Raw genomic sequence first — 18,769 nt, 5'->3', positions numbered from 1 at the left:
AATCTGATGAGGTTCAATAAGGATAAGTGCAGGGTCCTGCACTTAGGACGGAAGAATCCAATGCACCGCTACAGACTAGGGACCGAATGGCTAGGCAGCAGTTCTGCGGAAAAGGACCTAGGGGTGACAGTGGACGAGAAGCTGGATATGAGTCAGCAGTGTGCCCTTGTTGCCAAGAAGGCCAATGGCATTTTGGGATGTATACGTAGGGGCATAGCGAGCAGATCGAGGGACGTGATCGTCCCCCTCTATTCAACATTGGTGAGGCCTCATCTGGAGTACTGTGTCCAGTTTTGGGCCCCACACTACAAGAAGGATGTGGATAAATTGGAGAGAGTCCAGCGAAGGGCAACAAAAATGATTAGGGGTCTAGAACACATGACTTATGAGGAGAGGCTGAGGGAGCTGGGATTGTTTAGCCTGCAGAAGAGAAGAATGAGGGGGGATTTGATAGCTGCTTTCAACTACCTGAAAGGGGGTTCCAAAGAGGATGGCTCTAGACTGTTCTCAATGGTAGCAGATGACAGAACGAGGAGTAATGGCCTCAAGTTGCAGTGGGGGAGGTTTAGATTGGATATTAGGAAAAACTTTTTCACTAAGAGGGTGGTGAAACACTGGAATGCGTTGCCTAGGGAGGTGGTGGAATCTCCTTCCTTGGAAGTTTTTAAGGTCAGGCTTGACAAAGCCCTGGCTGGGATGATTTAACTGGGAATTGGTCCTGCTTCGAGCAGGGGGTTGGACTAGATGACCTTCAGGGGTCCCTTCCAACCCTGATATTCTATGATTCTATGATTCTATGATTTTACGCAAAGAAGTCTTTTCAGTGCACATTTCAATCCAGACTTCACTGTCCTATGAACACCAACATAACTCCTCCTACTTACTTTGGAAACTAGTTAAAATTAGAAGATTGATATTTATTATTCATAATAAATGATGATGAGGTAGAAATGTAAAAGTTTTCATGTTTCAAGTATTCCTCTCAATAGAAGAATTCCATTTTCTGCTAGTCTATCATTGTTTGACACACAAATTAACAATTGTGTGGTGTAATTGTGAGAAAAATCATCATTATGCAAGAGATTTAATCTCACATAGTTAATACTCCAGATCTTTGATTTGATAATTATGCACAAATACGTAGTTTTATTACTGTCCCAAAATGACTATTTGCAGGCACAAACAACCAACCAATATTATAATCACATCACAGCAGACTTAATTTTCTCTTTTCCCAATATTACAGTATAATCACCAGAGTTGTTCGGACACAAGTATCAACCTATATCCCATTACATTTTAACCTCATTCCTATTACAGTCAGTGTCCACCCAAGACCTCTAGTCCCAGTTCTGGAGACTATAACTAAGTAACATCAATCATATTTAAATAGGCACTGCAAAGGATTTACGAGATTGCTGTTACAGAGTTATATCCTCAGCTCTAATAGGTACAGCCTAAGATGTCTGTTGCTTGCCCATTCTATCTTTGTTCTCACTAAAATAATGCTTCTTTCAGAGAAACGAACAGTGGCTTTTCTCCTCTTCCATAGAAACAAGTCTCCAATATCATCATCCTTATCAAAGCTCCTGTGAAGGCACTAAAATCAAACTGGGGGGTTGATACTCTCATATACATTTCCTTAGTTTAAAGAGATTACTCTCTCAAACGCCTATACATTGCACTACGCAGGTCAGAAGCTATTTACAGTATCATTCAGTTGGCTGGCAAAGACAGTTCTCCAGGCTTGGGTACAACCCTACATGTAACATGGACACCAACACCACAAGGACAGATGTTAGTGCCAAGTCTCATGTGGCCTACTTGCTGGTAGTTGTATCACCTACTAGAAGAAAGCAGCAGTTGGTGCACATATTACAGAGCTCCAGCCATTACTGCCCTAATCTAACGTCTTGATAAGCCAACGAAGGGGACTAGTTTGCTTTTTTTAAGCCCCCTTATTTGACATACAAATGAAAAGCCTTAATTCACCTAAATAGAAAAATAAATCTCACCACACTCAGAGGCTTCACACAATGAAGATTCTGGAAAAGCTTGTCCTGAATCATCAAGACAAACCCGTGGGAACATTTCAGCCTGCAGGTATTGATGAAAGTCATGATTTAGTGTATGAAAAAAATCTTTGGTGCTCCAGCTGAGCAATTTGGAGGAAGAGAACCCTTCAGCCAAGAATGCTTTTATTCAAAAACGCGTATCTCGTTTGTTTCAAAGATCTTCCAAGTGAACATTTGAAGTCATCACTCTTTTCTCCAGTCAAATGTCTGGCCAAATCTTATGCAGAGAACTTGAGTATAAACATCTTTTAAAGGATTTGTGAGTTCTGTTCAAATAAACTACAAAATACTGCCGGATGTATTTTTAATCAACTTCAATTTCATACACCATCCAGAAAGTAACACTTGATGGAGAACTGATACATGACCCTAAAATCCAACTATTTGTAATATTTGCTGAGACTACAAAAAGGAAGTTAAAAGGAGTTGTTGTTTTTTAAAAGACGAAGCAAAAATGAAAAAAATGTTTGCCTTACCCTAACTTTACAATGTGATAGCAGTCCCCACATTGGTTGGGCACAGGCTTCCAGTTCAGCAGCAAATGCAGCATAGTAGGTCTGTGATTCAAACTCCACATGCTCATTTAATTCTCGCTTATTTAAATTCATACCTTAAAAGACGTAAGCAGTGTTATACAACAGTATCTTTCTCTACCATTAAGTGGATCTTAGTATTTTTTTTAATTATACACACACTTACATATATGCATACCTATACAGGGAGATGACATCCTTGCAATAAGATTCAGAGGGTGTGATCAATTTTACCTAAGCATCCACAAGATTAAGGATTTGAACTGAACAGAGATCTTGAAAGTTGACTAGAAAGAGATCAGTTGAGTAGAGAAAGTCTGGCCATGTTAGGCTAGCAACTCAAGCACCCATGCTGAACAGGCACGTGATCTGAATTGGGCCCCTTTTAGTCCCAACTCCAAATCAAATCAATGAGAATTTTTAAATTGACTACAAAATCTTGGATCTCTCCATAGAGGAAGCATGCTTTCCACTATGCAAACATTCAGAGAAAAACAAATCAATAAAAAAATCTCTCACATTTCCACATTTATACAAAGAATACCTAAATACGTCAAGTTCATTTTCCCTAGTATTGAGTTTACAACTTTGACATTGAAACATATTTCTATCAAAGTCATAACTTACACTGTTAATACAGGTTTCAGAGTAACAGCCGTGTTAGTCTGTATTCGCAAAAAGAAAAGGAGTACTTGTGGCACCTGAGAGACTAACCAATTTATTTGAGCATGAGCTTTCGTGAGCTACAGCTCACTTCATCGGATGCATACCGTGGAAACTGCAGAAGACATTATATACACACAGAGACCATGGTATATAATGTCTTCTGCAGTTTCCACGGTATGCATCCGATGAGCTACAGCTCACTTCATCGGATGCATACCGTGGAAACTGCAGAAGACATTATATACACACAGAGACCATGGTATATAATGTCTTCTGCAGTTTCCACGGTATGCATCCGATGAAGTGAGCTGTAGCTCACGAAAGCTCATGCTCAAATAAATTGGTTAGTCTCTAAGGTGCCACAAGTACTCCTTTTCTTTTTACTGTTAATACAACAATTTCATGAGAACTTTGGCAGTGTGTAACCCAATGCATTTTATTCACCCCTTCTGTGCCTGATCAACATCGGCTACATGGGTCTGTTAGAGCTTTATCTCCAAAGCCTAACACTTTAACTCAAGCGTAGAGAGATTCATGCTTTAAGCTCTGGAGATCCTCAGCTGCCATGATACAAGTTGGAGCTTGTCCAGAATTCAAATCATGGTGTGTCTCAAACACAGTTTCCATGACTAGAAGTAGTATGTAACCCACCAGTCAACATGTATTACGCATTCCCTGATGTGCCCCAATCCACAGTGGATGCAAATCTATTACAGCTCTCATTTTGAGACCCTGTCTTTAGTTCAAACTACAGAAACTAATGCTTTTAGATCTTGGACGTCCCTGGTTCAACGCCTGGTGAGGGTCAAGATGTCAGTTGTCACAATTGCACATCGGAAGTGCTTAATGCCTTTACATGTTCAGCGTTTGCTTCTCATCAGTTGGCATTTCAGAAACAGAATTCTTTTGGCTTGAGTAATTTACAAGAAACTATCCACTTCCAGAAATTTGCATCAGATTAAAACTGAACACGCTAATGGATTAAATATTTTTATACAAGTATGTGTAAGGTATATGTTATTGTAAACATTGTGTCACCTTTAAAAATTCTTGTTTAAGTACAGGAGAGAAAAGACTTTAAATTAAGCAGATTCCAAAAAAGGTATTTCTAATCACTAAATAAGAAAGCTAAAAGCCACCTACCTTGAAAGAATGATACAAAATTCATCCAAGTTACTAACAGACTATGATCCTCCAGGAATTTCTTAGCCACACTTTGGTGTGAAAGGATATTAATAAAATCACTAACAAGTGGCCAGTAAGTATTATTCTTTAATAGTGCTTCCCCGCAGTTCACTACAACATGTAAACTGTTTTCTTCATCTAGGAAAAAAGTGATTAAAAAAATCCCATCATGATGTTTTTTAAAGAAAAAATATAGTAACTACCATAGTGAACAATTAAAAACATCAGGGTTTAAAAACATTTATAGCATGCACAGCACACGGCTGTAAAGAACGATTACTTACCTTATAGCAACGATTGTTCTTCAAGATCTTGTCATCTGTGTGGATCCCATTCTAGGTATACATGACCCCCACTTGCATGAGATTGGAATCTAAATAGTAGCGGTTGTTGGGCCATGCCTGCACTGCACATGTCCTTGTGCCCTGCCTTTCTAGAGCATAAAAGGCACTATTGCTCAGTTACCTTGCTAATTTAAAATCTCAGGTAAAGAGGACTCCAAAAAAGCAGAGATGGAGGGCAGCTTGTGACACACACACACACAGTCCAGCTCCTCAAAGAACCGAAGTTACTAGAAGGTAAGTAACTGTTCATTCTTCAAGTATGTGTCCATATGGCTCTCACCGAGGGTGACTAATGAGCAGTGTCCCATCTGGACAGTGTGACTGAGGAGTCCCAACGTTCACTAACTAACTAATGATTGTAATACTGCCCTACCAAAACTGGCATCTGACTCATGGCCAGGACCAGAGCATAGTGTTTAACAAAAGTCAGGCATTACTCTAAGTAGCTGCCTTGCAGATTTCAGAATAGGGATCAGAGTAGCAGCCGTGTTAGTCTGTATTCGCAAAAAGAAAAGGAGTACTAGTGGCACCTTAGAGACTAACCAATTTATTAGTCACTAAGGTGCCACTAGTACTCCTTTTCTCTTTAGACATAGGGATGTTTCTAACAGACCTGATTGGAGGACAAGCCCATTTTACAGCAACTTTCAAAGTTTGTTTTCATTCTGCAGTGGAACATTTTCATGAAAACAAAGTTGTTATAAAATGTCCTTTCTCAGACCGAAACCAGAGAAAAAGAGAAAGCGTACATACTGCCTCAGACATGAGAGATCCAGGTACAAGTTCCAGATATCCCTGATTCAGAGGAAAGTTTTTCCAACCCTGATCACTCTGAATCCCACCTTGAACCCCACATCCAGGGCAAGTACCATAGCCACTAGGCAAGTGAGAGAGAAAGAAACTCTCCCCATTCCCCCCCCCACACACACGCTTCCTCCCCAATGAAAATGTTGTCAAAAGCAATAGGTTTAAACAAAACTGCATATTTCCCTGAAACTTCATTGACTCAAAAAAGTTCCAATCAGCTCCAGTTTCTAAAGCATGGAGAGGAGGCAGTTTCACTCTAGGGAAATGGAGCTTTGATGTTTGGAAGAAGAAGTGTATGAGACATGCCTTTGATTAGCAACTCTCTAGATATGGCTCAACGTGAATGCCACGTCTCCTTAGGTGCGCTGCCATCACAACTAGGTATTTAGTGAAGACTATTGGTACGGTGGAGAGAACGAGTTGTAGCACTTTGTATTGATGTGATCGGGCCCTACTAGGAATTGCGGGTTCTTCCTATGGGCCAAATGGATCACAATATGGAAGTACACATCTTGGCGGTTGTGATGCTTCTCGGGGTTATGGCCAGGGTTGTGCAGCACCTTGTCACCACCTGTCCTTGTCTCACCCCCAGTCTCTCCTCCAGCATTAAACAGCCAGACCAGCTCTGAGCCTCTATTTATAAAACAAGCCTGCTGATAGCTTACCCTTAGGTGAAATATACCAGGGCGTACCTCTGTAGCCCCAGACATAACTCCAACAATCTGTTATCTTCACTTGGAAACAGGGTACCGTCTGCTGCTTGTCTTTTCTGTAGTGACTCTCCCTTGAAGACTTTGCAATCTGTTGATTAGTATTTTGCTCAGTCTGTAAATAGGCATTCATTGTGAAGTATACAATATTCAGTTTACATATAGCCACATCAAGTTTCTTTCAGGTGGGAGATGCTTTTTATCACCTTTTGGTGACCAGTCCAAACTCACAGACCTTAAGACCATAATTTTCAAGAAGGATGGAGTGAGAGAGAACCTTACATATTATCTGTACATACATTTCATAAGGATTATGATAATCAGTGTGACACAAACTTTCGGTAGAGACCTGACATGACCCCCTTTAACAAATTATCATGTAGGGACCAGACCCAAGGGATCGCTGTGCCCACTGCCAGTTGGCATCAAGAAGTCCCTGGGTGACAGAGATCAAGAACCACAAACCAGTCTTGTGCCTGAAAAGAAGGGATGATGTAGGCTGAATTTAAGACTGTGTATAAATGTGTTCAGTCTTCTCAGGTCTAGAATAGGATGAAGAGTCAGACCCTTTTTTCCTTCGGAATAACAAAATATCAGGAACAGGGGCCTCTTTCCCTGAACTTTAGAGGTAACTCTGCTGTGGCTCCTAGGCAAAGCAGGGTAGCCACTTCTTTTAGTTGATTATAAGAAGGGTCTCTGAAGACGGATAATGAAGGGGAATGGATAGAGGGCCATGGACTGGAATTGGATGGAATAACCATGAGAGAACTTCCAGCACACACGTCTGTTATTCCAGTCCAAGCCCCATAGAAAAGAGCCAACCAGCATCTCAAGAAGGAGGTCTGGGCATAGCCCTTCCCCGATCTGAATGTGGCTCTCAAATCTCCTGCTGTCTGGAAGCAAGTGTAGTCTGGTTAGTGACTAAGGAAGATAACAGTCTCATACAAGAGTACCTCGTCTTCTTCCTGGATGGTTACTCAGAGAACTATTGCGAGTAGCTGGGTGTTTTCTGTCTAGCTTCCCTTGCCCTTGATATTTAAAGGGCCTGTGAATGGGGCAGAGGTGTAAATGCTTAGGGAACCACGTATCTAGTATCTTTTTTGGGTGCATAGTGCATCATTGGTACATATGGTGAGTAAGTCTGAACACTCCAAGGGCAAGTCCTCAATTGTATTCTCCACCTCCCTAGGGATGAAAGAAGCCTGTAACCATGATGCTCTGCACACAGCTACCACAACAGCCAGGGATTTAGCCACCACGTCCAACGCATTCATGGCTGTCTGTAAAAGAGGCCTTTGCCATTGGTTGTCCTTCAGCAACAATGGCTTTAACGCTGACTTAGAGTACTGAAGAAGTTTGGCCAGAAAGGGAGATAACTCTGCCCTAGGTCAGACAGTTTCACAAACAAAGCTTGACAGTTAGCTACTTGTAGCTGGAGACAAATAAGCCTTCCTTCTAAAGAGAGGCAATTTATTTGGGCCCTTGTCCTTAGGAATGTTCTTGGACAGTTTGGTTATCTCATGCAGGGCAGAGACTACTAATTAACCCAATGTTGGACAGGTATAAAATTGCTTAAACCTCTTTTGGGGGACTGGTCTTCCTTTCAATTCTTTTAGCAGCAATGTGGCTGGCATCTGCCATAGAATTTTAGCTGGTTCTAAGATGCCGTCATTAATTGGCAATGCTAGTCTGGCAAAAGAGGAGGAATGCAATATGTCAAACAGCTTGTAAGCTTTTTCTTCAATTACTGAGGTTTCTATTTCAAAAGGTCTCAGCTAAACAAGAGAGCATCTTCTGAAAGGCTCCAAAGCAGGTATGGGAGCCAAGGAAAATGCCTCATCAGGGACTATGAAAGATGTTCAAGAAGCTCAAGACATGCCAGTTCCTCCTCTGTCAGCTGTACTTGTTCCTCCCTGTCTTCAGATGGGGTTCTGACAATTGCTGCGGAATTGGAGCATGACCTTCTGCATTTTCTTCAGTGATAGGAGGGAGTTAGGTTCCAAGATGCTCTAGACGGAAACCCCCACTATGCCCAACAGGGCCAAGGCAGAACAGGATAAGGCTGGTTTTGGTCAGTCCACTATCATTCCTGAGATGGATAAGTCAGAGATCTGGAGTGCCCCTGATTTGCAGAGAAAGACTTTCTCCTGATCTGTGTGAATGGTGAGAAGATTCTCTGCTGTAAGGTGGAGAGGTGTGTCCCGGAGATGAAAAGGAGTAGACTGCCTCCAAAGATAAGTCTGATTTTTGAGGTGACCTCAGTACCATGAGGTCAGAGACTCATGTCGATGCTGAGTGCAGTGCCATTGGTGCCAGAAATATAGCTACCTCCTCTAACAGTAGATTGGACAGTACCATAAATGTGTCAATTGTTACTGTCAATGCTGATACTGGGGGCAGCAGTTTGTGGTTGCCAGCACGGTCAGATGTAGGCACTGAGGATGCCTTATATATCTTCAGTGTACAGCTGGAAGTTGAACCAGCATCACTTGTTCCGGTCACAAGAGCAGACCACGTGCTCAGTTCCTCGGAGGAGAGTAAGGGTTTAAGCATCTCCTTGTAGGAAGAGGGGGTTTTCATATCTCCCTTGCTTTGGTAAGGAGGCAGTAGCGGTCTTTGGTGCTGAAGTAGTAGCTGGAACCAATGTGGTCAGATGGTCTCAGATCCCTGATAGACAGTGCCATGGATTTTTTTGCCAGTACCAGCATTAAGTGTTGTGTGCTGGCTAACAAGGGCACTGGCTAACTGGGACTTGGACTTTACCAGTCCCATCTTAGAGATCAAGGCCTGTTCTTCAGGGTCTGAGGTCCCTTTCATTGATTGTCCAAGAAGATTCAACTTCAGCAGAGCATCTCTGGATTTTCTTGTGACGGTAGAAAACAGCACAAAGGATAGTAGTCTGGTACATGGATCTCACCAAAACAAAAAATGCCAGCTGCTATGACAGTCTGTAAGCAGAATGAGTCTGTCATGGGACTGGCACTGTTTAAAGCCTGAGGGCTTTGAATCTGCTATTGTAGGCAAAGATAACTGCGTAAAACACCAAGCAGAAATTTTAAGTTTCCATTTTAAAAAACAGATCTTTTAAAAATCGTTTTTTTGGCAAGGGGAAAAAATAAAATTAAAAAGGGGGAGTTTGTTGAGAATTATGCCTAGCTAATTAACCAAAAGAGAAGAATATTCCACTAAGGGATAGCGAACAGACACCTTGTTCTGTCTCACTGCCACAGGCAATAAGAGGGAACCGAGGGACAGCTGCAGCTACTCTGCCCTGTACACCCTTTGGGTTGGGGCAGTCATGAGGACTCGCAGGGTGCATGAGCAGCCCAAGGGACACAGTTATTCAAAGATTCCAGGCTCACATGTATGAGGCACATGCACACGTAGAATGGGATCCATGCTGACACACACTCAAAGAGCCACCAAGGTTTTCCACTGTGTCTTTCATAACAGTACCCACTACATTTAAAAAAAAAAAAAAAAAAAAAAGCTGGGAAAATAAAGGAAAAGCTATGTATAATCTTGCCCAACTATTTCAACAGCAGTTCTTCCTAGCTTGAAAAGCATGTCCTCTTTAAATCAAAGCGTTATATTAGATAAGGGTGTCCAATCTGTAGCCCTCAAGATCAACTTTGTTAGGAAAATTTGTATTGCATTATAAATTGAAACTGTTCCTTGAGCCATGCCTGGCAATTTTACATGGTAGTATGCGAATCAGCCCTTTTGCTACAGGAAGCTAGTAGGACACCACTTCCTTAACTGCCTCCTGTCCCTTTTCTCTGCAGTACCAGAAGCAGCATAGAGCAGGGAGCACTTAGATCAGCAGCCTTCCCACGGTCTACTTGATGCTTTACAGGGGAGGGAAAGAGTAATTCTGGCTTCTCCACTGCCTACATCCCTGATAGGCTTGTGACTGCACAAGAAAGAGCAGGATATAAACTCAGCTGGCTCTGCCTGAACCTAGGGAAATGCCTAGCAAAGAATTATTTCTCTTCCCCACACAGTAACCCAGGGCAGCCAAAACAAGACTAAAGAAGCTAAGAACCAAATACAGGTTTAGTTCCCTAATCTTCTGCCCCAGAATAAATTAACTCAACCTAGCAGCTGCTCTAATTTGCATCAGCATTTCTTCAGCCGCTTTTCTTCTTCACTGGTTCTGAGCAGGGGTAGTTGGGTAAACTCAGTCAAGGAAGAGAGGGCCTTTTACAAGTGAGCCATCATGGAAAACTTTCTTTAGGGTATAAAAAGCTACTCTTTTAGTGGCTCAATGGGATGAAAGCTCTGGTAGAGAAAGGACCTATAAGAACAGAAATGACCTATATCCCAGTAGCACACCAGTGCTGCTTTTTGTGCCAAGTTTTTTGTTTGTATTTTTGTTTTGTTTGTTTTCACATTTTCTTTTTGTTTATGTATATGTGCGCATGTCTGGGTGCGTTAAGCTAGGATTACTTTAACATTTGCAAATTTCGGGTCATTGCAGTCGGATAGTAAGTTATCTCATAATTAAAGACTATTTCTCAAATATATGCATTTTTCAATTCTCGGGTTTAATTGTGCAACCTTAAGATTGCATTAATGGATGCAAGACCATTATATTTCTTTATTATTTTTCTTTTTCCCCTTACAAAAATTGTTCCCAGTTTGGTAAGAAGCACCTGTTGGCCATGTTCAAATGGTCTCTATGAATCTCATTAGTGAACTTTCTCATTAGTTAACCTGAATAGCCACCAGATGGCCAAAGGACAAATGGTATCTGTCAGTAATGCAGACTAAGGTTATGTCTACATTATGGACCTTACAGCAGCACAGTTGTACGGCTGCAGCTGCGTCATTATAACATCTTCTGTGTAGCCGCTCTTTGCCGGTGGGAGGCATAATTAAACCATTCCCAATGAGCAGCGGTAGCTATGTCGGCGGGAGACGCACTGTCCACACCAGAGCTTTTGTCGGTGAAACTTACGTCGGTCAGGGATGGCCTTTTTCACACCCCTGACCAACAAAAGTTTTGCTGACAAAAGTTCCAGTGTAAACAAAGCCTAAATATACCTTAGTAGATTTCTTGCTACATCTTCTCGTTCCTCCTTTCCAGCATATCAGCATAAGCCTTTTTGCCAGTTCATCCATGCCTGAATCTCATTCAGATGGATAAGGCATTTGACAGTGTTAACTAGTTTTGTGATTTAGAGGAAGAGCTGTGTTTCATCAATATACTAAACACACTGTAACACACCCGTCTATGCAAATAAGAACATAAGAATGGCCATACTGGGTCAGACCACAGGTCCATCCAGCCCAGTATCATGTCTACCGACAGTGGCCAATGCCAGGAGTGAACCTAACAGGTAATGATCAAGTGATCCCTCTCCAGCCATCCCTCTCCACCCTCTGACAAACAGAGGCTAGGGACACCATTCCTTACCCATCCTGGCTAATAGCCATTAATGGACTTATAGGGCCACTGACCCAAGGGAAGAACAAGATGGAAGCCTGCAGAACTCCACGAGACAGCCATTGAGAGAGACGAGTAACTGTCCAGAATTATTCTGGAATCTTTCAGCAGTATGAGCAAAGCCACCAAAAGGCTTCCTATGTTGAGGGCTGCAGGCAAGTCAACCATACTTCATGATTAATGGAACTGGTAGCAGATGATAGATTCAAAAACAGATCACAAGGGACACAATCTCCACCCTACCAAGGAGAAGATCTACCAAAACCATTTCCGCGCTCCAACCACATCTGTACCCAGACTCACAAACCTCAAGGAGACCAAGGCACCTCTCTCATATAAAGTTGCCTTGCCATAGCCTACACAACAGTTTTAAATTCCAGAACCGAAAATGAAATATTGGCCAGAAATAGATCATTTTGAGTGCTGGTCATAGTAAGTTTCCTTACTTGACACTGTCAGTCTGCCCTGTCCTAAGGAAGGAGCTAACAATCTCTACCAATAATGAATCCAATTTTAATTTACTGGTCTTCACCGTCTCTAGTATCTCAGTAATCATGAATGGTCTAAATATCAAATCATGGCCACAGCCACAACAGTGAGCAATGATATGTACAACTGTGTATTACTGATATCAAAATCTGCCTTCCTATGTCTGCCTTCATATGCAGTATGCGCAGATACAAAATGGGGGATGCAAACCACTTCATGTCAAAATATAAAACATATAGTAATTAAAACAGCTGTCACTGCTAAGAGTTTCCTTGAATTATTAAAAAGGCAAACAATGAATCTTTGTGATACATGTCCAAAAAAGATTCTTAATAAGCTTTAAAATGCATTCAAATGCAAATGAACGTGCAAATTTGCTGTTTTCCTTCTTCCCCCTATTGAAACACTGATTCTTGAGTGCCCTAAACTCTCTTGTGTGTTAGCTGTTTGTTCCCAAAGTCTTTTAAAAAAAAAAATATATTAAAGCAGTTCAGGCAACCTCCAGATTACTTCATCATAACTACTGTTAAAACACTTTTTTTTAAGTAAGTCTTCTTAGTGCAAGACTAAGAAACATAATCAAGATTAATAGCTTTATTTAGGCATAAGCTTTCGTGGGTTTAAAAAAGATGCATCTGAAGAAGTGGGGTTTTTACCCATGAAAACTTATGCCTAAATAAATCTGTTGTTAGTCTTTAAGGTGCCACCGGACTCCACGTAGTTTTTGTGGATACTGATTAACACCTCTGACAATTAAGATTGTCTTCCAAGTAGGAGTGTAGATCACTGTCAGTCTACACAGGAGGAGATTTATTTTCCAATTAACATTATCTCTACCCCACCCAACAATACGAATTCGGTGCAAAAATGGCACCTCTCTAAAAGCAGGGAAAATAGCTTTGTGAGGATTCTAGCAGATGATTCCCTAAGAACATGCAGTTGCTTGCCACAGCAGACACCAAATATCAGGTGAGATCCTTACCGCCTGCTCAAGCTCCCATTACATCTGGTAAAAGGGGTGGAGCTGCATAAAGGAGCACTAAAAGTCCTCGGTGCCAGATGAAGGAGGAGTCCCCTTGCACAGGAACCACAGAAGGTGGACTGCTTGCAAGCCTTGGGATAGGCTGTATACCGGGGTTGGGTACATCATGCAACACAGTGGAGATTCCAGACAGCTCTGAAGCCCATAGGGGAAGCCAGGAACGTGCCATAACTCACAAAAGGCTCTTAGGGCTCAGACAGGCTCTCTCAGAGCAACCCAGAAGCAGGAAGGAGCAAAAGGTGGATTAAAGCTACCATAACCTCGCCTGCCACTAGGCTGCGATTTCTGGCACAGCACAAACAATGAGGAGTCCTTGTGGCACCTTAGAGGCTAACAAATTTATTAGGGCATAAGCTTTCGTGGGCTAGAACCCACTTCATCAGATGCATGGAGTGGAAAATACAGTAGCAGGTATAAATACACAGCACATGAAAAGATGGGAGTTGCCTTACCAAATGGGAGGTCAGTCTAACAAGACAATTCAATTAACAGTAGGCTACCAAGGGAGGAAAAATCACTTTTGTAGTGATAATGAGAGTGGCCCATTTTAAACTGTTGACAAGAAGGTGTGAGTAATAGTAGGGGGAAATTAGTATGGGGGAAATTAGGTTTTGTAATGACCCAACCACTCCCAGTCTTTATTCAGGCCTAATTTGATGGTGTCCAATTTGCAAATTAATTCTAGTTCTGCAGTTTCACGTCCCAACATGCTTACATATGATTAGTCTATACTGATAGCCAAGAAGCCAGAGTCCTAGAGATATTTAAACAATACCTAGTTTTTAATAATGCAGTGTAAAGTTCTGCTAGTGCATCTCTGGTCTAGCAAAGTCACTTGACATTTGAATTGGCAATGGTAAGACTAAAAGACATCAGCATATATGAGCAATTCAGAGGATAACATTGTTATTCAAAACTTTTAAAGTGATTTATTTTGGGCAAGGAAAAAGTAGGCTCTGGGTCTTCACTAATGGGTTTACCCACTGTGCAGTATATTACATTCAGGTCTCCACTGTATCAGAATGCAAAGTGTCTAAACAGTAGTGTTTGTGAGGAGATTAATCATATTCTTAATTAATAATATCATGCATCGCAAAAGGCACTCCTCTCAGGGAAGGAAAATTAGAACCATTTAGAAGACAAGTGATGTCATGAAAGACTTTGAAAAATATTATGTTTAATAAAATCTCAACTTATATATAGTGCCATTCATTGCAAAGCACAGCACTTTATGAACTGTATAAATGGAATCACTTCACCTGACACTGAAATGTGGCTACCTCTGAGGTGAAACATTCTGCTGTTTTATGTCATCCTACACTGTAGTTAAAAAAAACAGCGTAAAATGCCAGTGACATACTGAATAAAACTATTCTTACATTTCCCAAAAAGTTTTATGGTCTCTAGCTCCCAGTATGAGAGGCTACAACCTGTCCAGTTCTGAAAAGTTAGTGGCTAACTCAAAAACAGAAGATGAAACATTCAGTACAAGTCTCTTGTTTGATATTAATGAAAACAAGAATTCAACTTACCTTGCAGCTCACTTTTAATAAGACAACTTTCCATCATATATAATAGGACAGTGACCATAATATCCAACAGCTGACATTCTTCTGTCACTTGACGTGCTAGCTCTTCATTGCTGAATAACTGAACGCTGATATGCACAATTCTATTAGACATAGTGTCTGATTCATGGCTTTTCTTCAGTGTTTTCATAATAAAAGCATAATGCTGAACAAAAGTTTTAGTAAAGGCAATCTGCAAATTTAAAAATAAAAATAATTTTAATATTACAATAGTTATATTTTCTCTTATTTAAAAAATGTATTTGCAAACATACAATCAGTATTGCAGAGAAACATCAGATTTATCACAACAGGTCAAAAATCTGTGGTCCACCTTATCCAATATCCTGCTTCAGAAGAAGGTGCAGGAAATCTCACCATGGAATATCCTGGTCTTCCCAGCCTTCATCTTATATAATTGCATGTGTTCTCATTACACATGTAAATGACTCATCCTTTTTTAATATCTTGGTTCTTATGACTGAACCCTTAATTGTAGCATAACTGTTCAGTTACAGAAGGAACTAATCTAATCCTACTAAAATCTTGCTATCAATATCTTCTGACAATGAGTTCCACAAGCCAATTAAACACTGTATAAAAACTCATTCCTATCAGTTTTAAATTTGCCATCTTTTTCATTAGATATCCCCTTGCTCTTGTATTATAAAAAGGATAAACAGGAACTTCCAACTTAACTTCTCTACCATTCATTGTTTTATATATTTCTATAATGTCTTCTATTGGTAATCTCTCTAAACTAAAAAAAATAGGACTAATGTTTTCAATATTTCCTCATCAGGAAGTCTTTCTGTGACTTTAATTTTCTTTCCCTGTCTCTAGATCCCAAATTTTTCTTCTAGAACCTGTTCCAGATAGGATGACCGAAATGAACAAAGTATTCACCTAGACAAATTAGAGGACTGGGCCAAAAGAAATCTGATGAGGTTCAACAAGGACAAGTGCAGAGTCCTGCACTTAGGACGGAAGAATCCCATGCATCGCTACAGACTAGAGACCGAATGGCTCGGCAGCGGTTCTGCAGAAAAGGACCTAGGGGTTACAGTAGATGAGAAGCTCGATATGAGTCAACAGTGTGCCCTTGTTGCCAAGAAGGCCGATGGCATTTTGGGATGTATACGTAGGGGCACTGACAGCAGATCGAAGGACATGATCGTTCCCCTCTATTCGATATTGGTGAGGCCTCGTCTGGAGTACTGTGTCCAGTTTTGGGCCCCACACTACAAGAAGGATGTGGATAAATTGGAAAGAGTCCAGCGGAGGGCAACAAAAATGATTAGGGGACTGGAACACATGACTTATGAGGAGAGGCTGAGGGAACGGGGATTGTTTAGTCTGCGAAAGAGAAGAATGAGGGGGGATTTGATAGCTGCTTTCAACTACCTGAAAGGGGGTTCCAAAGAGGATGGATCTAGACTGTTCTCAGTGGTAGCTGATGACAGAACCAGGAGTAATGGTCTCAAGTTGCAGTGGGGGAGGTTTAGGTTGGATATTAGGAAAAACTTTTTCACTAGGAGGGTGGTGAAACACTGGAATGTGTTACCTAGGGAGGTGGTGGAATCTCCTTCCTTAGATATTTTTAAGGTCAGGCTTGACAAAGTCCTGGCTGGGATAATTTAGTTGGGGATTGGTCCTGCTTTGAGCAGGGGGTTGGACTAGATGACCTCCTGAGGTCCCTTCCAACCCTGATATTCTATGATTCTATTCTATGATTCAAGTTGAAAGTGTGCCTCTGATTTAAATAATGGCAATATTAAAATTTCAAGACCATTATTCAGTATTACTATTATTTTTACATTCTAACATCATGCTTGATTTTTTTACTGCTGCTGTCATACAGCAGCTGTTCTCATTGAGTTGTCTGCAATGTCATCCAGGTCTTTCTCATAGATGGTTTCACTTAAGACGGAGCTGCAGTGTATATGAGCAGTTCATATTATTTGCCAACATTGAATTTCATCAGCCATCATGGCTTCCCACATATTTATCTTTGCTAGGTCTCTCTGGATTCCTTTAGTGCCTTCTCTAGTGCCAGAGGATGTTGTGAAGTCCAAGACTATAACAGGGTCCAAAAAAGAACTAGATAAATTCATGGAGGATAGATCCATCAATGACTATCCAAGATAGACAGGCATGGTGTCCTTAGCCTCTGTTTGCCAGAAGCTGAGAATGGGTGACAGGGGATGGATCATTTGATTACGTGTTCTGTTCATTCCCTTTGAAGCACCTGGCTTTGGCCACTGTCAGAAGACAGGATATTGGGCTAGATGGACCTTTGGTCTGACCCAGTATGGTCTTATGTTCTAGGTTTGATTCTCCTAAATAATTCTGTCATCTACAAAGGTTTCCCACATCATTGTTAAACTGTTTTTTTCCAGATCAGTAATTAATATATTGAAACAATATCAGTCGTAGTATGGATCCTTGGGGCACCCCACTCTTAACGTTTCATCATGTTATAAACTGACCTTTTATTTATACTTTTGTCTTTTAGCCAATTTTTAATTCATTTCAAATTTCAAACCTAAGTGCCACTGCTGTTCTAAACTTCCACCATATGGAATTGTTTAGTCTGAAGAGATGAGATAATGCAAGCTATCTTGGTGATTAAAGAAAATTTTCAGCTCAATAACTAAAATCCCACGTCTAGTCTAAAACCTGTCCTCTGAAAGTGTTAAATCTTTCTGGAACATAAAGTAGGCATTTTAAGGCTACCTTCCATGGTCTGAGAATACAAAATCACTACTTCACTTTACCCATGTCTGTCCACACTCTGAAATACATGGTCCATTTTTATTAAGAACACTGCAGTTTCCTACTTTTATTGGAACTGATTCTCCACAATACTGTGAAGCATAAAGGGACCATAAACAGGCCCCCTCTCCCCTGAATAAAGTAAGCCCAGAGTAGCGGATATGTCTGGAGTATACTGTGCATTGATTATTCTTGGCTGGAGGATAGCCTTCAGATACCATTCAATCCAGACCATAAGTTACAGTGGATGACACTATATTTCTGCAGGAATGAAAAAAGAGGATTTGGCCTTTTTAGAGAGACAAGGTGGGGGAGGTAATAATTTTCAGAGACAACAGAATTTGGTCCAATAAAAGACATTATCTCACTCACCTTCTCTCTCTACTATCCTGGGACTGACACAGCTACAGCACGGTAATATCTATCCCTACAGCATTCAGTGGGCCAAAGAGCACCAGTAGAGAACCATATAAAATTAAGTCAGAAGAGCGCAAGCATAGGTATCGTAGAATATCAGGGTTGAAAGGGATCTCACAAGGTCATCTAGTCCAACCTCCTGCTCAAAGCAGGACCAATCTCCAATTAAATCAAACTGATTCTTCTGCTGAAAGCCAAATAACTGACTTCTGATATTCCTATCCAAACTTAGGCTGGATTTACACAGGGAGGGTTACCCTTGAACTATCTATGCATCTACATAGCTTATTTCCATTTAAGAACTTTATTTCTTGTGGTACTGTACAGCAATAAGAAACTGAACTAATTGATGATCTTGTGGTTAACATATGAGACTAGATGCAGGAGATCTGGTTTCAATTACCAGTTGTATCAGACACTTCTCTCTGTGCCTCAGTTCCCCATCTGTAAAAGGTAGGTAAACCTTCCTTTCTCCAATAGCTTGTAAGGTCTTTAGGCAGGACTGTCTCTTTCTACATTCATTTAACATTTTAAAAAAGGAAAAACTGGTACAATTCAATGACTGAACTGAACTAATATGTAGTATACAACTTCACAGAATAACTTTGCAATCTTCACCATTCCTTTCCCTTCACTTGTGTCTCTTGTTACATCATATCTAGTAGGACTTCTAAGCTCCCTGGGACACGGTCTGTATATTACTTGTTTT

The 18,769-nt window shown here is 40.9% G+C and overlaps 1 protein-coding gene across 4 annotated transcripts in view; it reads right to left on the bottom strand.

The window, feature by feature from the left end:
- The window catches only part of UBR3 (ubiquitin protein ligase E3 component n-recognin 3), a 215,571-nt gene that overhangs the window by 151,149 nt on the left and 45,653 nt on the right, over positions 1 to 18,769 (bottom strand). For all 4 annotated transcript variants that reach the window (XM_077829550.1, XM_077829551.1, XM_077829553.1 and 1 more), the window contains exons 8-10: positions 14,833 to 15,061; positions 4,418 to 4,597; positions 2,552 to 2,685 (exon numbers count right to left, since the gene is read on the bottom strand). In XM_077829550.1, coding sequence (XP_077685676.1) covers positions 2,552 to 2,685; positions 4,418 to 4,597; positions 14,833 to 15,061 — 543 coding nt within the window. The remainder of the gene's footprint in view (positions 1 to 2,551; positions 2,686 to 4,417; positions 4,598 to 14,832; positions 15,062 to 18,769) is intronic.

The sequence above is a fragment of the Eretmochelys imbricata genome, chromosome 11 (assembly GCF_965152235.1).
Source record: "Eretmochelys imbricata isolate rEreImb1 chromosome 11, rEreImb1.hap1, whole genome shotgun sequence".
In the NCBI taxonomy this organism is placed as follows: domain Eukaryota; kingdom Metazoa; phylum Chordata; order Testudines; family Cheloniidae; genus Eretmochelys; species Eretmochelys imbricata.
This window is presented reverse-complemented; position numbering and strand designations above follow the sequence as displayed.